This window comes from Micropterus salmoides, unplaced genomic scaffold (genome assembly GCF_014851395.1).
Source record: "Micropterus salmoides isolate LMB-PRFRI ecotype aquatic unplaced genomic scaffold, ASM1485139v1 Ms_hic_scaffold_1, whole genome shotgun sequence".
Taxonomy (NCBI): domain Eukaryota; kingdom Metazoa; phylum Chordata; class Actinopteri; order Centrarchiformes; family Centrarchidae; genus Micropterus; species Micropterus salmoides.
In genome coordinates, this window is record NW_024040040.1 from 55,615,591 (window position 1) to 55,638,897 (window position 23,307).

At 43.6% G+C, this 23,307-nt stretch overlaps 1 protein-coding gene across 1 annotated transcript in view; it reads right to left on the reverse strand.

The window, feature by feature from the left end:
- The window catches only part of LOC119897314 (NACHT, LRR and PYD domains-containing protein 12-like), a 609,009-nt gene that overhangs the window by 2,931 nt on the left and 582,771 nt on the right, over positions 1-23,307 (reverse strand). Inside the window, exons 11-13 of the mRNA XM_038710931.1 lie at positions 5,204-5,377; positions 1,865-2,038; positions 1,231-1,404 (exon numbers count right to left, since the gene is read on the reverse strand). Coding sequence (XP_038566859.1) covers positions 1,231-1,404; positions 1,865-2,038; positions 5,204-5,377 — 522 coding nt within the window. The remainder of the gene's footprint in view (positions 1-1,230; positions 1,405-1,864; positions 2,039-5,203; positions 5,378-23,307) is intronic.

Below are 23,307 nucleotides of genomic sequence, written 5' to 3' on the forward strand. Positions count from 1 at the left end.
CTGGCCTCCAGCACCACTGTGAGGAATCTTGGAGTTATCTTTGATCAGGACATGTCATTTAAGTCTCACATTAAGCAAATTTCAAGGACCACCTTTTTTCACCTACGTAATATTGAAATCAGGAACATCCTGTCTAAAAATGATGCAGAAAAACTAGTCCATGCATTTGTTACTTCTAGGCTGGATTACTGCAATTCCTTATTATCAGGCTGCTCGAAAAAGTCCATTAAGACTCTTCAGCTGATCCAGAATGCTGCAGCACGTGTTCTGACAGGAACCAGGCTGCATTTGCAATGGCTTCCAGTAAAATCCAGAATAGAATTTAAAATCATTCTTCTTACCTACAAAGCTCTTAATGGTCAGGCACCATCTTATCTTAAAGAGCTCATAGTACCTTACTACCCCACCAGAGCACTGCGCTCCCAGAATGCAAGGTTACTTGTGGTTCCTAGAGTCTCCAAAAGTAGACTAGGATCCAGAGCGTTCAGCTAGCAAGCTCCTCTCCTGTGGAACCAGGTTCCAGTTTGGGTTCAGGAGGCAGACACCATCTCCACATTTAAGAGTAGGCTTAAGACTTTCCTCTTTGATAAAGCTTATAGTTAGGGCTGGCTCAGGTGAGTCCTGAACCATCCCTTAGTTATGCTGCTATAGGCCTAGACTGCCGGGGGATTTCCCATGATGCACTGAGCTCTCTCTCCTCTACTTTCTCTCCCTCTGTATGCAACCTTATCCCATTATTGCATGTTACTAACACAACTTCTCCCCTTTCTGGTAGTCTTGTGCTTTCTCGTCTCTCTCCTCTCTCCTATCACTTCCTGCAGGTGTTTCTGGCTCTGGAGCTGTGGAGTCTGGATCTGTGGTTGCGGGTCACCTGCTGCCCCCGTGTTCCTGCTCGACACCCTCTGCTGCAACGACTATTGTTGCTAGTCTTATTGTTATTATTGTTATTATAATCATTAACATTACGATTGTTATCATTAACACTATTATAAATATCTGTACCATTTTTCATTCAGTCTATAGCAACATTACCTTTACTGTCTGTACCTCTGTGTGTATACTGTGTAGACTGCCTCACTCCCCTCTCTCTCTTTCTCTCTGTTCCTCACTTGCCCCCCCTCATAGAGTACGGTCTAGACCTGCTCTTTTATGAAAAGCGCTATGAGATTACTGTTTTTGTGATTTGGTGCTATATAAATAAAATTGAATTTAATTGGACCCTCTACTGACCTCAGAATCTCCAGTCTGCAGTGTGGACTCTCCTTCAGATCAGACAGCTGCTTCACTCCTGAATCCTGCAGCTTTTTGTCACTCAGGTCCAGCTCTCTCAGATGGGAGGGGTTGGACTTCAGAGCTGAGGCCAGAGAAGCACAGCTGATCTCTGACAAACTGCAGCGCCTCAATCTGAATAAAGAATAAATGATGGAGATAAAAATCCATTTCTAATCCAATCAGATGTGTTCAGGTTTTAAATGTGGAGCTCAACATTACTATGTCCTAATCAATGAGCTTTTCCCTAAAATGAGTAGAGGGACTTTGTCATTGTGTTATTGTGGATCATCATAATGTCAGCCTTCTACAGACATCATCCAAATGTCAGCACAACATTCATACACCTATTCATGTCAACACAGATCAATAACATGCTGCTGATCTCACACCAGTCTGGAACTAGAGGAGAAAAACTGTATTGATCCTTTAAACAGCTGGATTGGGAAATATGATCGGATCTGTATGTATGTGTGTGTGTGTGTGTGTGTGTGTGTGTGTGTGTGTGTGTGTGTGTGTGTGTGTGTGTGTTCTGAAGGATCAATATCAATGAATGATCAGATCTACGATAGTAACAGAGAGTCAATGAACGGACCTCAGAGTCTCCAGTCTGCAGTGTGGATCCTCCAGAAAACCACACAGCAGCTTCACACCTGAATCCTGCAGGTAGTTGTTACTCAGGTCCAGCTCTCTCAGATTGGAGGGGTTGGACTTCAGAGCTGAGGCCAGAGAAGCACAACTGATCTCTGACAAACTGCACCACCTCAATCTGAATAAAGAATAAATGATGTAACATTAGAAGAATGTAGAAGTTTAGAAAATGGAAACTCCAAACACCTGAACCCAACAGGATGCAGGTTCAAACTGTAAAATACAAAAAGGTTTTTACGGCTACCTAGGGCAGCCGTCTGTGTATGTCACTGTTGCTGCTGTGTTTTTCCCTACATGGTAATGACGCAGTGAGATTTCCAGCGGGGGATTGGCTGTTTTTTGAGGAAGTTCTGGCTGCTCCCACATCAGAGGTCCCCGATTGGAGCGGCGCAACAATCCTCCTCCAATCCCTGGGCTGCCTGCAAGACCGCCTTCAAGCTTCCTCCGGTTTAAATAGGTTGGTCTGCTGCTGTGTCGAGGCATTCCCCATGTAGTTTACCTCCGTGCTGGTCATTATACTGAACCCTGTGTGTGCGTGCGCGTCCTTAGTGGAAACCATTTCCTTGTTAGTTGTGTCAGTGCGTTACTGAGAGTCGGTAACACATCCTGTTTTGAACTAAGTGTTGGTCTGCAGAATAGGGCCAGGGTGAAGCTTATTACTGATATTGTTTACACCTGTTAGTAATTTCTTCTGTTTTAGTTACACTAGGTTTAGGGGTGCTGCGCTCCCTGTGTTTCTGTTTTCAACGACGACTAGAGAGGTTTTTGTTTATTCTTTTTAGTGGTAGTTTAGTAATCCCTCATTTAGGAGGATCTCTTTTGGTTATATTTTGTTCTTAGTTTTACTCAGCACCCACTTGCCCAATTTTTGTTTGACTTTTGTTGTCACCTCTGTTTAATAAATAATCTTTCCACCCATACCAAAAACAACTGGTTTATTTTTATGTCTCCCCTACCCATAGCAAGCGGGGACATAACAAGGTTAAAAGAGCTCCTTCACCTCTTAAATTCTGCAGCTCCACCAGTGGCTCCATCTATACAAACCCATGTTGTGCAGCCAAACACAAAGAAAAACCCACAGAAACTGATTTAAGATTCCACTCAAGATCCTAAAATTTCCAAAGATGCCAAATATGTCAGGATGAACTTTGGGGAAATGTGAACATAAGACATCTACAATATTTATTTTAGGAATAGTGGAGTCGTCAAATTTAAGCTTCTTCACTTTAAACTAGTCAGTCAGTATAAGCATCATATAGCTTCATAACAATGTTGGAAAAACAAATACTGAATATATTATTGTCTGATAGTTGACATAGAGATTATATATTTCTTCATTGTATTTATGTAGTTTTATTATCATTTATTTAAAAACATGATTTGGAATAGAAGTGGAAAATCAGGAGTTTAAGAGTTTCAGAGTGAATTATCCTAGAGAGATGTTTCTTGTTATAGCTCTGACTGTCAATGGACTAAACCACTGAAGAAGAAAATAGACTTTAGCATTAAAGAGGTGGTATTATGCTCATTTTCAGGTTCAAAATCCTATTTAGGGGTTGTACCAGAACAGGTTTACATGGTTTCATTTTGAAAAAAACACCATATTTTTTGTCATACTGCACATTGCTGCAGCTCCTCTTTTCACCCTGTGTGTTGAAGGCTTCGTTTTAGCTACGGAGTGATACATTTTGTCTGTAAATGATCTTTGTTGGGAGTTGCACATGCGCAGTTCCTAGTTAAGGACTACTAGCCAATCAGAGGCAGAGAAGGGCGGGTCAGCGAAAAGACGGTAAACAGCTTCGATTCAGCTGTACATGTTGCTGACCAGCTTGGCAACATGGACTGGAGCAAGAGTTTCAGAGTGGTGAGTTATTAATCTGTAAAAAAAGTATCTTTCATCCATAAAGTTTTAACTGAGCTCTGTCTCTACATCACAGGAACAACTTTATGTCCACTGACTGCCTGGAGGGTAGCTAGTGTTTGGAAGGGAGAGGAGAGCTGTGTGCTGCAGCTCAGTGTTTTTCCACCGGTGTTTTTGAGGGCGTGTCGGACTAGTCGCTCAGCACGCATTATGACACGTACTTTCATTGTGACATCACAAGAAAGGGAAGTAAAGGCTGTACTACAAACAAGCTGTTTTCAGGCAGAGCAGAGTTTTCTGTGGGAGATGGAAACTCCCTTGGGGTGGACTTCGGGCTTTTTCACTTTGCAAACCTAGTACACGCACAAAAAAAATATTTAAGTCAATAAAGGAGAGGGAAAATGCCAAAAACCATAATACCACCTCTTTAAGATCCTCAGTGTGGATCAGTATAATATCAGCCTTATGTCTGCACTTAAGTGTCACCACAACTTTCACATCATATTAATCTCAGCACAGAAGGAAAAAATGGTGTCTGACCTCAGAGTCTCCAGTCTGCAGTGTGGATCCTCCAGAAAACCACACAGCAGCTTCACTCCTGAATCCTGCAGCTTGTAGTTGTCACTCAGGTCCAGCTCTCTCAGATGGGAGGAGTTGGACTTCAGAGCTGAGGTCAGAGAATCACAGCTGATCTCTGACAAAGTGCAGCCCCTCAATCTGAATAAAGAATAAATGATGGAGATAAAAATCCATTTCTAATCCAATCAGATGTGTTCAGGTTTTAAATGTGGAGCTCAACATTACTATGTCCTAATCAATGAGCTTTTCTCTAAAATGAGTAGAGGGACTTTGTCATTGTGTTATTGTGGATCATCATAATGTCAGCCTTCTACAGACATCATCCAAATGTCAGCACAACATTCATACACCTATTCATGTCAACACAGATCAATAACATGCTGCTGATCTCAGGCCAGTCTGTGTGTGTGTGTGTGTGTGTGTGTGTGTGTGTGTGTGTGTGTGTGTGTGTGTTCTGAAGGATCAATATCAATGATCCAACATTATTTGTGAAAACACATTGAAACCAACAGAAAGCAAAGAAATATTGCTACCTCAACAAGTAAACTTGATCAGTTTAAAACATTAGTTCAGAGGATCTTCTGTATACAGATGTGACCATTTACCAAAAATTACAAACATTAATTTACTTTAACAACTGACAACAGACATTTTCTACAGTTTCTTTAAGAAACACAAGTCTTTGTGACTGCAGACTAAATTTAGTACAAGAAACGTGAAAATATTTACAAATATTTATATTTACAACTTTATGGATGGAAGTTATGTCTGAACAGAAATTAGGTTCAATTGTTAATTAAACATATCAGATCTACTGTAGTAACAGAGAGTCAGTGAACTGACCTCAGAGTCTCCAGTCTGCAGCGTGGATCCTCCAGAAAACCACACAGCAGCTTCACACCTGAATCCTGCAGCTCGTTGTAGTTCAGCTCCAGCTCTCTCAGATGGGAGGGGTTGGACTTCAGAGCTGAGGCCAGAGAAGCACAGCTGATCTCTGACAAACTGCAGCTCTCCAATCTGAATAAAGAATAAATCATGGAGATAAAAATCCCTTGATGTCATCGCCTTGGCCTCCAGCACCACTGTGAGGAATCTTGGAGTTATCTTTGATCAGGACATGTCGTTTAAGTCTCACATTAAGCAAATTTCAAGGACCACCTTTTTCACCTACATAATATTGTGAAAATCAGGAACATCCTGTCTAAAAATGATGCAGAAAAACTAGTCCATGCATTTGTTACTTCTAGGCTGGATTACTGCAATTCCTTATTATCAGGCTGCTTGAAAAAGTCCATTAAGACTCTTCAGCTGATCCAGAATGCTGCAGCACCTGTTCTGACAGGAACCAGGAAAAGAGATCACATTTCTCCTGTTTTAGCTTCTTTGCATTGGCTTCCAGTAAAATCCAGAATAGAATTTAAAATCATTCTTCTTACCTACAAAGCTCTTAATGGTCAGGCACCATCTTATCTTAAAGAGCTCATAGTACCTTACTACCCCACCAGAGCACTGCGCTCCCAGAATGCAGGGTTACTTGTGGTTCCTAGAGTCTCCAAAAGTAGACTAGGAGCCAGAGCGTTCAGCTATCAAGCTCCTCTCCTGTGGAACCAGGTTCCAGTTTGGGTTCAGGAGGCAGACACCATCTCCACATTTAAGAGTAGGCTTAAGACTTTCCTCTTTGATAAAGCTTATAGTTAGGGCTGGCTCAGGTGAGTCCTGAACCATCCCTTAGTTATGCTGCTATAGGCCTAGACTGCCGGGGGATTTCCCATGATGCACTGAGCTCCTCTCTCCTCTACTTTCTCTCCCTCTGTATGCAACCTCATCCCATTATTGCATGTTACTAACACAACTTCTCCCCTTTCTGGTAGTCTTGTGCTTTCTCGTCTCTCTCCTCTCTCCTCCTATCACTTCCTGCAGGTGTTTCTGGCTCTGGAGCTGTGGAGTCTGGATCTGTGGTTGCGGGTCACCTGCTGCCCCCGTGTTCCTGCTCGACACCCTCTGCTGCAACGACTATTGTTGCTAGTCTTATTGCTATTATTGTTATTATAATCATTAACATTACGATTGTTATCATTAACACTGCTATAAATATCTGTACCATTTTTCATTCAGTCTATAGCAACATCACCTTTATGTCTGTACCTCTGTGTGTATATTGTGTAGGCTGCCTCCCTCCCCTCTCTCTCTCCTTCCATCCCTCTTTTTTTCTCTGTTCCTCTCCTGCCCTCTTTCTCTCCTTCTCTCTCTGGTTTTCATCAAATCCTACCATCTGCTGGTTCCCTCGTGGATCATATCAGGCTGGTTGCAAAGAATCTTGGCATTTGGTTTGAGAGGAATTTAAGTTTCGATTAGCACACCACATAGCTTCTGCAATTATTTTTTTCCAGCTTAGAAATATATCAAAAATACAATCAATGTTAACTTTTAAGGACATTGAGACTATCTTCTTCTGTTCCAGAGTCTCGCCTGAAAACAAAAGGGGATAGAGCGTTTGCAGGCTCCAAGGCTCTGGAACAGGCTATCTGAGGAAATCAGGGCTGCTCTTCTTAAAACATACAAAGAACAGCCTTTCCTGATTTCAGTTGATTTTAATATTTTTTTAACTGTATTTTAATTTAATTAATTTCATAACTTTTTTCCGGACTCGCTTTCCAGGGAAAACAAAAGTTGGAGGTGTCTGTGTTTTTATATTAACAATGGCTTTATATTAACAATGGCTGGTGTACTGACGTGACAGTGATTGAGCAGCATTGTTTTCCTGATCTGGAATATTTTATCATTAACTGTAAACCGTTTTACTCCCCCCGTGAGTTTGCTTCATTCACTCTGGTCGGTGTTTACATTCCGCCGCAGGCCAACGTGCAGGACGCACAGCGCATGCCGGATACTGTGTGTGGAGCAGACAAACCCGGGCTCCCTTGTTATTGTTCTCGGTGACTTTAACAGGGGAAATCTCAGCCAAGAACTCCCCAAATACAGACAGTTTATAAAGTGTCCACCCAGAGAGGGAACACTTTGGATTACTGCTACACCACAGTTAGCAGTGCCTATCACACCATCACACGCGCTCCACTGGGACACTCTGATCACGTGATGGTCCATCTGATTCCTTCTCACAGGCTGAAATTAAAGCTCTGGTGAGGACATCAAAGAAGTGGACCAGTGAAGCTGTATAGGATCTTCAGGTGTGCTTGGACTGCACTGACTGGGATGTTTTCAGGGCTGCTCCTTACAATCTGAGCATACAGAGGCTGTGACGTCCTACATCAGCTTCTGTAAAGATAGCTTTATACCAACACGCACCAGAGTGAGTTATAACAATGACAAACCCTGATTCACAGCCAAACTCTGACGCCTCCAGGAATCTGAGGTGAGCAGGAAAGATTACAGTTGATCCCTCCCAACCTGGACACAAACTGTTTCAGACTCTCCCCTCTGGCAGGACGCTGCGGTCCATCAGGACCAAAACCTCTCACCACAAAAAAAGCTTCTTCCCGTCTGCAGCTAGCCTCATTAACAACGGATACTTCCGGCTATCAAAATACAAATTTCTCCGCACATTTAAATACTATTTAATCTAATTTCATATCATGCACAAACCTGGCATATTGCACATGTAAATAGCTGCTAAATATCATCTTTATGAAAATTCATAATTTGGTATTAATTCTCATAAATGTATTAGATCAAAGTAGTCATGCTACAGTGCTATACAAAAAAAACAAAACTTGCCTTGCCATGCCTTACTGTCAATACAAATATGATATAGGCCTACACTGCTAGCGTTCCCACCAGCCACCACCGCAGTTGATGTTTACAATGTATTTTTGTGCATATTGTATCATTGTATTTATAGCCTCAGCCCCGCCCCTCCTCTCACCATCTCAGAGGAGGAAGTCAACAGACTGTTCAAGAGGCAAAAACCCTGCAAAGCAGCTGGGCCGGACTCTGTCTCCCCATCCACCCTGAAGCACTGTGCTGATCAGCTGTCTCCGGTGTTCACATACATTTTTAACACCTCACTGGAGACATGTCATGTGCTAGCCTGCTTCAAAGCCTCCACCATCATCCCTGTCCCCAAGAAACCAAGGACCACTGGACTAAACGACTACAGACCCGTCGCCCTGACCTCTGTGGTTATGAAGTCCTTTGAACGCCTTGTGTTGTCCCACCTTAAATCCATTACAGACCCACTCCTGGACCCCCTGCAGTTCGCCTACAGAGTCAACAGGTCTCTAGATGATGCAGTAAACATGGCCCTTCACTACATCCTCCAGCACCTGGACTCCCCAGGAACCTACACCAGGATCCTGTTTGTGGATTTCAGCTCTGCTTTCAACACCATCATCCCGGCCCTGCTGCAGGACAAGCTCTCCCGGCTGAACGTGCCTGACTACACCTGCAGGTGGATCACTGACTTCCACCTGCATGTTTTCCCAGCACGTGAAGCTGGGAAAACATGTCTCTGACTCCAGGACCATCAGCACCGGTTCCCCTCAAGGCTGCGTTCTTTCCCCCCTTCTCTTCTCCCTGTACACCAACAGCTGCACCTCCAGTCACCAGTCTGTCAAGCTCCTGAAGTTTGCGGATGACACCACCCTCATTGGGCTCATCTCTGGTGGGGATGAGTCCACCTACAGGTGGGAGATCGACCATCTGGTGACCTGGTGCATCCAGAACAGTCTGGAGCTCAACGCTCAGAAGACAGTGGAGATGGCAGTGGATTTTAGAAAGAGCGCAGCCCCACCCTCCACCATCATCCTGTGTGACACCCCAGTCGCCACATCTCCCAGGACCTCAAGTGGGAGCTGAACATCACCTCCCTCATCAAGAAGGCCTGGGTCCCCTACTGACACTCCTCCCTTGCAAATTACACAAATGTCTCTGCACATGTAAAAACTGTTTGATCTCATATCTTGCACAAACCTGGCACATTGCACACATTTGTTGTTAATCTTTGTTGTTGTATATTTTTACATTGTCAATTTATATATTTATCTACACAATATGCCCATTCCATATTTATATATTTCTACATTTATTTATGTCAACTGTTTTTGTCTACTTGTAGCACCTTATGACCAAAGCAACTTCCTCGTATGTGTAAAACACTACTTGGCAATAAAGCTCCTTCTGATTCTGATTGTGATAATCTTAAAAGATCGCTGGCTAAGTGCTAATCGCTAAGCACTATAGATGGGTTTCTGTGCAATGTCATCAAGAGATGCACGCGAAACCGGGGGGCAGAAAGCAGCATTCTGTCTTCGCGGCACATCAGTTTACATGGCATATTTAGCTGCAGTGTTGGGCAAATTATTTGTATTGTAATGACTTACTTTTTACGTCATTTAAAAAGTAACAATATTACTTGACCTATTACTGGGTATTAAAAGTAAATAGTCAAGTTACTCGTTCCCTTACAATTGCTTTCATCCACCGCACCCCATCCTTAAAAGTGACGGGAAATCTGTTCTGCAGCGCATTTTAGAAATGAATCCACTTTAATCCACTTTACTGGAACAATAATTTACCTCAGGAGTCAACAACCAGCCGAACTGAAAACACTGCAGCCACTCAGACCAGAGGATGCTGGATCATATAGGTTATGGCTATTTAAAAATATGTCTGTGAAGATTCTCAGTCATCCAGGTCATAGTTATCAGTTTAAAGTCAAGGACTTTAACCTACGTTGGATAATCGTGGGGCAAATAAGAGTTTGCAGCAGTGAGGTAATACTTTCCTACTCTTGAGGTGCTATTTCTTTGCACTTTTACTGAGCAATCCACTAGAATCTGAAGGCCGGCTGAGCGAGTTCAAACAACTTGGTGTGTGTCCCACACACTGAAACCAAGCTTTTGTCTTGTTAATCCGGAGGGCGATCTCAGCTGGGTGCAATCATTCTTAATGCCTAACACCTGTGTGCAATTAGACTCACAGTACTTCAGTGAAACCTACCACTGAAGTGTGAGCGTAGGTATCGGCTCCTTGTGGGAAGACCTACTTGGGTAAAGACCAGCGAGTCTACCTGTGCGAGTCCACTGAGCAAGGCCGCCTACATGAGAAGCTTCTTCCCTTTCGGAGGCAAACCTACTTACCTAGAGCTGCCAGCTACAGCAACACTCAAGCCACGTGCTACCACACTATTCCTATTGTCTCCGGTCTACGCAAGAGGTATCATGCCATCAGGCACAGAAACCAGGCACTCCTCAAGCCTTTAAAAACAGGCACTACATCTGTTTACTTGTCTGTTAGGTCATGGAACTGCCAGTCGGCAGTCAACGAAGCTGACTTTATCACTGCCTATGCTAAGACATTATCTCTTGGGCTGCTGGCACACACTGAGACCTGGATCAAACCAGAAAACTCTGCTACCCCCGCTGCGCTGTCCACCAATTACTCTTTCACCTGCACCCCCTGGCCATCTGGGAGGGGGGGGTGGGACTGGGTTCTTAATTTCCAACAAACGGAAATTCACACAGCTGCTACCCCCAAATCAATATGCCTCCTTCGAATACCATGCTGTCTTTGTGTCCGCTCCGGTAAAGGTCTCTGTGATTGTCATATACCGTCCACCAGGACAAATGGGTAGCTTTGAGGAGAAGCTAGACACACTGCTGTCTTCAATCCCAGAGCATGACTGTCCCCTACTTGTCCTCTGTGACATGAACATTCACTTAGACAATTCAAACTCAGCAGACTTCCTGTCTCTGATTCAGTCCTTTGATCTAACACGGGTTCTCAGCCCCCCGACCCACAAAGCTGGCAAGGTGCTTGACCTCGTTCTTGTCCGAAACTGTGCCACAGAGTGCCTAACAGTCACACCTCTATATGTGTCAGACCACTATTTCATTCAGTTCACAGTATGCCTACAGGAAAAGCCCATTCTTCCAACGCCATTGGTCTCACACCGCCGCAACCTCCGCAACCTGTCTCCCGCTCACTTTGCCTCAGTGGTAGCTTCCGCTCTACCCTCCCTCAACACATTTTCCTCACTTGAGGTCAATGATGCCACACAATCTCTGTGCTCTACACCAAGCTCGTGCCTGGATAGCCTGTGTCCTCTATCCACCAAGCCTGCTCGCCCAAACCAGCCCCACCCGTGGCTAACTGATACCATCCATGGGCTCCTTACTGATCTCAGAGCGGCTGAAAGAAAATGGCGAAAAACCAAAGACCCCGCCGACGTTAAGGGCTATCAATTGCTCCTATCCTCCTTCTCAACAAGCATCAGTGCTGCCAAAACTGCATTTTATAATGACAGAACAAGCAGTGCCATTGACTCAAGGAAATTATTTTCCACTTTTAAAGCGCTACTAAATCCTCCTCCACCTCCACCACCCACAAACTTGTCTGCTGATACCTTTGCTGCCTTCTTCACAGGCAAAGTGGAGGCTATAACTAGCCAATTCTTTGAAACACTCAACCATTGTAGCAGTCCTACTACATCTTTTCCCCTGCCCTTCCAGGTCAGTGGTTGTTCATTCTCCTCGAGAGCGAAGTATCAGAACCCGTAGCCATCCAACTACATACCCACTGGACCCGATTCCTACGAATCTCCTCCAGGCCATATCTCCTACTGTGGTCCCAACAATCACTCATAAATACTTCTCTGGCTTCAGGAACCTTCCCGACCACTTTCAAAAGGGCTCACTTGACCCAACTCAAGTTGGGAACTATCGACCAGTGTCTCTTCTACCTTTTTTATCCAAAACTATTGAACGGGCAGTATTCAAACAGGTCTCAGAATTCCTCTCAGGGAATAACCTCCTAGATCCATATCAGTCTGGTTTTAAGAGTGCCCACTCTACTGAAACGGCTCTTCTGTCTGTAACAGAAGCCCTAAGGTCAGCTAAAGCTGCAGCCCAATCCTCAGTTCTTATCCTGCTTGACCTATCAGCTGCCTTTGACACAGTCAGCCACAGGATCCTGCTATCTGCTCTCTCAGCAATGGACATCTCGAGTAAAGCACTCCTGTGGTTTGAATCCTACCTCTCAGGGCGTTCCTACAATGTTTTGTGGCAAGGACAATTATCCTCCTCCCACTGCCTCTCCACAGGGGTACCCCAAGGCTCAGTGCTTGGGCCCCTTCTCTTCTCAATTAACACCACCTCACTGGGGCCAATCATATGCTCACACGGCTTCTCTTACCACTGCTACGCAGATGACACGCAACTCTACCTATCCTTCCCGCCAGGCGATCCCACCGTATCGGCGCGGACCACGGACTGTCTATCAGACATATCTGCATGGATGAAGGCTCTTGACCTTCAAATAAACCTCTCTAAGACTGAACTCTTGGTCATTCCAGCCAACAATCTATCCACCATAACATCAAACTACAAATTGACTCAGCAACCATCACTCCAACCAAGGTTGTGAGAAACTTGGGTGTCATGATTGATGACCAGCTGTCCTTTTCAGACCATGTTGCTACTGTCTCTCAGTCATGCCGCTTTTCTCTATACAACATAAGGAAAATCAGGCCCTACCTCACTCAGTACGCCACCCAGCTTCTGGTACAGGCCATGGTTATCTCTTGCATCGACTATTGCAAAGCCCTCCTAGCAGGTCTCCCAGCTTGTGCGGTGAAACCCTTACAAATGGTTCAGAACGCAGCAGTGTGTCTGGTTTTTGATCAGCCCAAAAGGACTCATGTCACTCCATTACTCAGTGACCTAAACTCGATAATACAAACTTACGTTCCTTCTCGGTCCCTTCACACAAAGCAATCCCAGTCCCGGCTATTCTCATCTGTGACACCACGATGGTGGAACAAGCTACCACACGCCATCAGAGCAGGGGGTCCCTCTCTAACTTCAAGAAGCTCTTGAAAACTCATCTCTTCTGAGAACACTTCCTCTTATAACACCTCTAACTCCTAACCTCTAACATGCACTTCCTGTGCTCTTCTTCTATCCCCTACAATGATCTTGTATTGATGGCACTTTTTGTTAACTCTTACTTCCTTCCCTAGGTATCTACCCCATTGATGTGATATGTACTGTGAGCTCGTACTAGAATTTATTGCTGCTCTTACTAGTATGTATTGTCAGTTGTAGATCTGTAGTTGATGCTCTGTTGATGCTTTTATGTTGTTCCTCAAATGTAAGTCGCTTTGGATAAAAGCGTCTGCCAAATGAGTAAATGTAGTGTAATGTAAAAATAATAAAAAAACAAAGCAGGTCCCTCCTGATCGCGTATTCATAACAGTATCAATGAGTATGATACAGTACATAACATTTCTTAACCTCACTGGCTGAAATAGAAAAAACAAACCAATTATCTCCCAACTTTTAAACTAATCGCGTATTCAACAGCATCAATGAGGATGATTTTTACAAAGCATACAACATTTTTTAACGCCACGCATTTATAAGAGAAGCATTCAGCGCTTTTACAAAACACAAAACGTTGATTAACGCCATTCTGTCCTGTCAAGTGGATGCTTCACTGGCAGTAACATTAGTTTCTTTCTACAGGCTAAGCTTCACATATCTTAGCAGATGCTTCAATACAAAACTGTTCGCAGTTTAAAGCTTTTTGCTGGTCTCACAACCTTTAAGGAAGACAATGTTCTTTGCATCTCTTAGTGTGACACAGCTAAGTTAGGCCTAATGGCAGTACTTACAGCAGTGGAAAGAATGCCTCTCTCCCTCGTTATTCCTTTAGCTTTTTGGCTAGCAACCCACTTAAACAAAATTACGTCTGGTTTCACTGACCTGCAGCGTGGTCGCACACGTTATATTAATATGTGAAATGAAACACAAACAAAAGGATCCAACTCTGAAATGGCAGTTTATTATTAAGTCAACAATAATTTACAAACAATGTGTAATCTACATTGATTACAGCAGTTGACTACAGTCTTCTGACAGGCTACCGAAGCACTTTTGCTCCCTGGCTGCGCGTGCATCCAGTAGTGTTTGTATACAAGAAACCCGTCTATACGGCAAGCTAATTGTTTTATAGTACTGGTGAGAACTAGGGGGCGCTACACTAACTTCACCATTATTGAGCTTTGCACAAATTCTTTATCTAACCTATCTCTCTCTGTTTACACAGAAGCTCAAACTGTCTGCAGCCTGTTTCCATCTCTACTCCCCGTTACTCAGCCATTTTATAATTTCAAAAATGTTCCGTCATTTGGAAAGAAAGGAGTGCTCAGACAAATCCTAAACGTTATGAACCAAGAATGTAATACCTCTGTCAGATTTCAATTGAATATGTACAAAAATAATACATAAGCTACAGTCAGTGAACTTACCTCAGAGTCTCCAGTCTACTGTTTGGACTCTCCAGTCCAGCAGAAAGCAGCTTCAGTCCTAAATCTTGAAGGCTGTAGTTCTGACTCAGGTCCAGCTCTCTCAGATGGGAGGGGTTGGACTTTAGAGCTGAGGCCACAAGGACACAGTGAGTCTCTGAGAGTCCACAGTCATAAAGTCTGTTAAGACACATAGATTACAAAAATGTATTTGGAAACTGTATAAATGTAACATTTGCTCTTCAAAACTTTTTACAACTCGGTGAACAATTAACAACAATTGTGAAAGGTGATCTCTCTTTCATACCTGCTGCTGTCCACAGAAGAGAAACAAACATTGGACAATATTAGATGAATAATTAAATATTTTGGTGTACATGACAATGATACGGACAGTGACAAAGTGAAAATTTGCCGGCCACTCAGGGGCCTCTGGCATGGTGAAGCCTCTGCCACAGTCGCATGTCTATGGACATATCCTCCGCAAGTTCACCAGAGAACTTCCAAACCACAACGAAGTATGTTTCAACGAAGTTTATTTCACATGGAACATGTATTCTGGCACCTGAGCGCATAGTGAGGCACACATCACCAGATAGCAAACACTCTTGAGTAACTCACAAACAAAGCTTCCCCAAAGATCACACAGATGGAGCAAGATCACGCTGTTTTCTAGCTTATTTACAGGAAAATGGCTGAACTTGTCATGTAACAATCAATGTGACTTTTAACAGCCAATGACTACGAAGTTCATTAACTTGACAGCAAAAAAATACAACCAACTGAAAAATCCTAACCCTTTATAACACCTCAAGAACATATGAGACAAAATACAACTGATATAAATATTTGTAATAAGCAAAGTGGAACACTAAGAATTATGAGAACATTAAGGTTTTTATATTTGAAGAACTAAACTACTAATCCACACTGATTTACAATGGTAATCACTCTGGACTTACCGAAAAACTTTCTGCAGTTCCTCACAGCTGGAATCAGTCTCAGTCGTCCCTCCTCTGATGTGTTGTACTTATTCAGGGTCCAACTCATCCAGAACCTCCTCTGACATCTGCAGCATGTAGGCCAGAGCTGAGCAGTGGATCTCAGAGAGTTCCTTCTCTGATCTGTTCTCTGACTTCAGGAACTCTTGGATCTCCTGATGTACTGAGTGGTCGTTCATCTCCGTCAGACAGTGGAAGATGTTGATGCTTCTGTCAGGAGAGATCCCATCACTGTTCATCTCCTTCAGGTTGTTGATGGCTCTCTGGATGATTTCTGGACTGTTGTCTGTCTGACCCAGCAGGCCTCCTAAGAGTCTCTGGTTGGACTCCAGAGAGAGGCCATGAAGGAAGCGAACAAACAGGTCCAGGTGGCCATTTTTACTGTCGAGGGATTTCTCCATGGCGCTCCTCAGGAAGACATCCAGGGATGGGTTGATTGCAAATAACATTGACACTTCTTGAATAAAGAGTTTGAGTCTTTCTGTTTCCAGTCTTTCCCCAGGAAGTCCTCCAGTACCTCTGAGTTCCTGCTGGTGTAACAGTGGAACATGTAGACTGCAGCCAGAAACTCCTGAACGCTCAGATGAACAAAGCAGTAGACTGTTTTCTGGAAGATCACACTCTCTCTTTTGAAGATCTCTGTACAAACTCCTGAGTACACCGAGGCCTCTGTGACATCAAGACCACACTGCTCCAGGTCTTCTTGGTAGAACATGATGTTTCCTTTCTCCAGCTGTTCAAACGCCAGCCTCCCCAGCTTCAGAAGAACCTCCCTGTCAGCCTCCGTCAGCTCCTGTGGACTCGTCTCATGTCCCTCATCGTACTTCTGCTTCTTCCTCTTTATCTGAACCAGCAGGAAGTGTGAGTACAGGTCAGTCAGGGTCTTGGGCAGCTCTCCTCTCTGCTCTGTAGTCAACATGTGCTCCAGAACTGTAGCAGTGATCCAGCAGAAGACTGGGATTAGACACATGATGTGGAGGCTCCTGGAGGTCTTGATGTGTGAGATGATTCTGCTGGACAGCTCTTCATCACTGACTCTCCTCCTGAAGTACTCCTCCTTCTGGGCGTCAGCGAAGCCTCGTACTTCCGTTACCCTGCCGACACACGAAGGAGGGATCCGATTGGCCGCCGCAGGTCGGGAAGTTATCCAGACGAGAGCCGAGGGAAGCAGATTCCCCTCGATGAGGTTTGTCAGCAGCAGGTTGACTGATGACTTCTGTGTGACATCAGACACAACCTCACTGTTGTGGAAATCCAATGAAAGTCTGCTTTCATCCAGGCCGTCAAAGATGAACAACAGTTTCCAGACGGCGAGCTTCTCTGCTGGGACCTTCTGTAATGTTGGATGGAAAACATGGAGCAGCGTGAGGAGACTGTGCCGCTCATCTTTGATCAAGTTCAGCTCCCTGAACGAGAGCAGAACCAGCAGACCGACATCTTGGTTTCCGAGCCCTCTGCCCAGTCCAGAGTGAACTTCTGCACTGAGAAGGTTTTTCCAACGCCAGCGACGCCGTTGGTCAGAACCACTCTGATGGCTCTCTGTTGGCCAGGTAAGGCTTTAAAGATGTCCTGGCACCTGATTGGAGTGTCATGGAGGGTCTTCTTCTTGGAAGCTGTCTCAAGCTGCCTCACCTCATGCTGGGTATTAACCTCTTCACTCTGTCCCTCTGTGATGTAGAGCTCAGTGTAGATCCTGTTGAGGAGGGTTCCACTTCCTGTTTCATCACTTCCTTCAGTCACACGTTCACATCTCCTCCTCAGACTGATCTTATGTTCATCTAAAACCTCCTGCAGACCACCGCTCACTAAAGAAGAGAAACAATGTGAGATAAAACAAAGAATATGTGCTGATTATTTTCATTACTAATATAAAAACCATCAATCAGAATATCTGAAGAAGCAGACAGATGTCCAGTCTTACTTTGTACAGAGCTGCTCTGACTGGCTGTCTGCAGTCCAGCTCTGGTTCTGGATCTGTCTCCACACTGGGGACAGGAGGAGTGTCCGATGAAGCAGACTGGTCCCAGTATGAGGTGATGCACCGTCTGCAGAACCAGTGTCCACAGCTGGTAGAGACTGGATCCTTCAGGACGTCCTGACACAAAGCACAGCAGGACGGCTGCTCCTCCACAGGAACAGGACTCCTCTTCCTCTCTCTGTGAAGACATTTCTTTAGAACTCAAATGATTTGTTGCTTGTTGTTGAAAAATCTCCAGATGTGTCCGACACTGTGTAGAAGCTCAGATGGTCACAGAGAACAGTAAAAGTGTCGTTACTTTTCTGTTTGAATTCAGCTTTCAGTCAGTAATGAAGATGATTGTTCCTTTTATTTCAGCTCTCCTGCTCTCAGAAACACTAATTAACTGCTTTTCCTGTCTGACTGTCTGATTAAACATTTAGTGATCTGCCTGCAGTTTGTTATTAACACAAACTCAACACTTCCTGCAGCTCCTTCACAGTAAAAGCCTCCATTAAAGAGAGCTGATTATGTCCTTCACTGTTTTACAGTCACTCTGGGCAGCTTAGCTTGAGTTAGTTAGCTTTGAACTGAGCTTAGAAGTGGTCTAAACACACAGCATGTAACAGCGGTGTCACAGGTTCAAGTCCACACGGAGCCTTGTTTGGATGTCATTCTGTTTCCCGTCACTCTCTACTGTCAACTATCACATGAAAACTATTCAAATATTGTAAAAAGAGAAGTGGTCCAATTTTCTGCCCTTTTTCCATCCACTGCTAACTTTTCCATCAGTGCTGCCCGTGGATGTTTGTTCTTCACCTTTAGGAACAATATATGGTGGAGAGAATCTGAGCTCAAAGCTCCACTTACTAATGATTCAAAGCAAAGTGTTCATCAAGGTGAGCAAAGCTGAACTACAAATGCTTTTTCACCACATGTTGCACAATTATGATCTGAAGTGATTCAAGATGCATCTGGTGGATCAGAACAGCTGATCTGAGGAAGATCCAAACAGCTCAGTGTTTAGAGGACAAATAGGAGAAAATGAAGGACACATTTGAAGCAGATTCTTTCAGATTCTGAATCCTTCTAAATCTTTACAGTGACGTCAACGTGAGGGCAAAAATATATGAAGATGTTCTTGAAGTGTAAATTCTGAAATGGAGGTTCTCAGGTGTTTTGCTCCAGAAATCAAATCAGATCCATCTTAGTTTGAAACAGTATCTGCACTAATAGTTCTGCATCAGGAATATAAATCTGTTAGCAGAACATTTTGTCTTCATCCTCAATGCATCATCTTCCATCAGGTCAGTTTACAGTAAAAACAGTCTCTTACTTTGTGTCTGAGGGTCCAGGTTCAGGACTGAAGAATGGAGGTTGATCACTGGACCGGTCACTCTTCATAGACAGACAGCTGGATGCTGCAGACTCTGCTCTGTCCTCCTCTTCCTTCTTCTCTGTGCTCATCTTCTGGACTTCAGTCAGTCTGAGAGGTAAAACAGTAACACTGAGCTCAGAACACAAGAACCAGGAGAAACAACTGCGGAGTTAACTTTAACATTTCTAGAGAGAGATAGTTTGTTTGTTTTTTACATTTCACATTTGATACTCGTGTTTATTTATTAATATATTGTTCTTTCATTATTGATCCTAAACATAAAATACTACTGACCTGTGGTACACACACAGACACACATGTTTACTGTTTTATTTATTTAACTAACTTTATGAATGTAATTATTTTTTAGATTATCTTTGAAGTTTTGGGGATATAGTTTTTCTGACGTTCAGGCCAATAAAGTGAATCCTTCTGCTCTGGGACTCTAAATGGAGTCTGAACTGACTGAACTCTTTCAGCTTCAGGTTCCTACCTGTTCTCTCCTGGATCACCTGATCAGTGTAGCTCCTCCCTTCTGCATCTACAGGAAACCAGCTGAGTTCAGTCTCAAAATGTTTGGCACCGCTTTGCTGCAGTTTCCTGACTGAACAAAATATTTCTCACTAAATGTTTTGCAGCGGGCTTCAAGGTCTGTTTGCTCCCATTTGGTGGGCGAGTCCAAGGTGTTACCCAATCAGCAGCGATTAATTAATGCCAGACCTTTTCTCCATACTGAGGAGGTCTGGGGTGGTGATGGTACAGTGGATAAGACACACTCCTCTGGTGTAGGAGACCCGAGTTCAATTCCCACTATGACATCCACCAATGTTTCCCTGAACCTCTCTTAACCCCTCGTAGGTCCAGAGGCAACCTCTGACATATCGAGCAGCTGTAAGCTGCTTTGGATTAATGAATAATTATTATTACTGACAGCCTGTATCTGCTCACTCTGCATCCTGCTGGACTGACTGATGTTACCTGAAGCTGTTGGACTGTAAAAACAGTCCTGTGTCTCTGATAGCAGACTAACAGACTGCAGACAGGTGCTTCTGCTAGAGAGAGGAGGGCTGGTTGATCTCAGAGTTCATAATCAGACACAGAGCCTGAAGAGCATCTTCACAGCCTGTCAGAGTCCTTCACTTTGTCTCATTACACCTGGAAACTAAAATAAAACTTTCCTCCTGCTGCTTCTACACTCTGTAACTCTCAACATTTTTCAAGTTTTATATAACCATTCACCACATGCTCGATTAAAACAACAATCTGACGGCTTGTTTTTATTTCAGCTGGAAGTTTGTTTCATTCCAAAGCTGCAGTGGACAAGAAGGTGTGTTTTGTCCTGAACAGGTCTTAAATCTACGAGGTTCAATGTCAGTGTCGCTGCCTAATAAACATCTGCATTATTGATTACGCTGACAGTTCCTCTCTCTATAGATGATTATTTTTTTCTAAAATGTCAGAAAATAGTTTGAACAACAAATATATGAAACTCAGATACATTCAGTCAACAGAGAAAAGCCAACTTCTGATTATTGATTGATCTGATCTGTGGACTCTGAATGGAGTCTGAACTAACTGCCAGCACAGTTTCTGTTATTGTTTTGTTGCTCTGTTTTTCATGAACCGGAGGTCTGTTAACTTGAAGCAAGGTTTGAGTTTATCCAGATAACTTCAGGGTCAACCCTGAGTTTTTAGGACCATGACGGTGGTTCACATATTACAAGAAGTTCTTAAAAGTGAGCTGGAACAACCACTTATTCAGTGTAAGGCTTTTAGAAACGCTGACACAGCTGAGCTGAATAAGGCTGATGTTTTCATACACGCTGGAAGAACACATCAAAGCAAAACATTCACATTATAAGCTACGCCTGTTTATTCAGGCATTCACACTGTCGGCTATATTCTGTCCTGCCTGTGTCCGCTACAGCTGTGTTACTCTGACTGTCTATTTGTCTGATATCACAGTTTGGTCTTTGTTATAAAAACATGACGCTCTGCTGTTAGTGGACTTGTCCCTGTCTGTGATTGGTCATCTGCTGCTAACCCCGCCTCTTTTATATGAACGCGCTCACGGCTGGATTGGGAAACCCTGGGTTGACTGACGGAGTTGATAACCAGCTTCATGTGACTGCTTACCCTGATTGTTAGTGTTAGTGAAGCCAGATAACGTACAGAGATCCTGGCTGTCTGAACTGGCTTCATGGTGCAGGCCTCCGGATCACCTGCTCAGGTTCTTTTTGTTCAGTCTAACATGATCTAGTTAGATACTCCACCAATAAATATGACTTTAATGAGCTTCTCATATATGGTTCTGAAGTGATTTAATATCTCATGTTAAATTAGTAACTGTTCATTAAATAAATATTTTTTATTATCTGGAATCTTTTCATTTAAATTTCCTTGCCTCTGTCTCCTAGTGCTGCTCTTGGTGGGAACTGTTGGGCTTCTGTAAATAGCATCATAGAGTACGGTCTAGACCTGCTCTTTTATGAAAAGCGCTGTGAGATAACTGTTGTTGTGATTTGGCGCTATATAAATAAAATTGAAATTGAATTAAATTTCAACATTAAACATTTTAGCTTTGCAGCTGGGTTTCAACTTTTAAATGTTTAAAGGTTTAATGTTGGTGTAGCAGTTACGTATCTTAAAGAACTCTGTTTTTAGTGTTAAATATGAACACAATATGTTAATATTTAGTGATGATGTTTTATATAATATATATATAATAACGTCCTGTCAAACAAAACCACTGTCACTGATCAGTACATTTCTGGAATCTGAAAGTTAAAACAGTGACTGTGAGCTCAGAACCCAGGAATCAAGAGAAACAGGTTTGTTCAAGAGTTACAAGAGAACAGGAAGTAACACACACACACACACACACACACACACACACAGTATGCTTTTGTTGTTGAAAAATCTCCAGATGTGTCCGACATTGTGTAGAAGCTCAGATGGTCACAGAGAACAGTAAAAGTGTCGTTACTTTTCTGCTTGAATTCAGCTTTCAGTCAGTAATGAAGATGATTGTTCCTTTTATTTCAGCTCTCCTGCTTTCAGAAACACTAATTCACTGCTTTTGCTGTCTGACTGTCTGATTAAACATTTACATTTACTCATGTGGCAGATGCTTTTATCCAAAGCGACTTATATTTGAGGAACAACAAAGAAGCATCAGCAGAGCATCAACTACAGATCTACAACTGACAATACATACTAGTAAGAGCAGCAATAAATACTAGTAAGAGCTCACAGTACATATCACATCAATGGGGTAGATACCTAGGGAAGGAAGTAAGAGTTAACAAAAAGTACAATCAATACAAGATCATTGTAGGGGATAGAAGAAGAAGAGCACAGGAAGTGCATGTTAGAGGTTAGGAGTTAGAGGTGTTATAAGAGAAAGTGTTCTCGGAAGAGATGAGTTTTCAAGAGCTTCTTCAAGTCAGAGAGGGATGCCCCTGCTCTGATGGCGTGTGGTAGCTCGTTCCTCCATCGTGGTGTCACAGATGAGAACAGGGACTGGGATTGCTTTGTGTGAAGGGATGGCAGAGCCAGGCGGCGTTCGTTGGAGGAGCGTAGCGGCCGAGAGTAAGTAAGTTTGTATTATGGAGTTTAGGTAGATGGGTGCAGACCCAGTAGTCACTCTATATGCAGCATTAGTGACTTGAATTTGATTCTGGAGGCCACGGGGAGCCAGTGGAGGTCACTGAGTAATGGAGTGACATGAGTCCTTTTGGGCTGATCAAAAACCAGACGCGCTGCTGCGTTCTGAACCATTTGTAAGGGTTTCACTGCACAAGCTGGGAGACCTGCTAGGAGGGCTTTGCAATAGTCGATGCAAGAGATAACCATGGCCTGTACCAGAAGCTGGGTGGCGTACTGAGTGAGGTAGGGCCTGATTTTCCTTATGTTGTATAGAGAAAAGCGGCATGACTGAGAGACAGTAGCAACATGGTCTGAAAAGGACAGCTGGTCATCAATCATGACACCCAAGTTTCTCACAACCTTGGTTGGAGTGATGGTTGAGGAGCCAATTTGTAGTTTGATGTTATGGTGGATAGATTGTTGGCTGGAATGAACAAGAGTTCAGTCTTAGAGAGGTTTAGTTGAAGGTGAAGAGCCTTCATCCATGCAGATATGTCCGATAGACAGTCCATGATCCGCGCCGAGACAATGGGATCGCCTGGCAGTAAGGATAGGTAGAGTTGCGTGTCGTCTGCGTAGCAGTGGTAAGAGAAGCCGTGTGAGCGAATGATCGGTCCCAGTGAGGTGGTGTAAATTGAGAAGAGAATGGGCCCTGAGGTGGTGTAAATTGAGAAGAGAAGGGGCCCTAGCCCTTGGGGC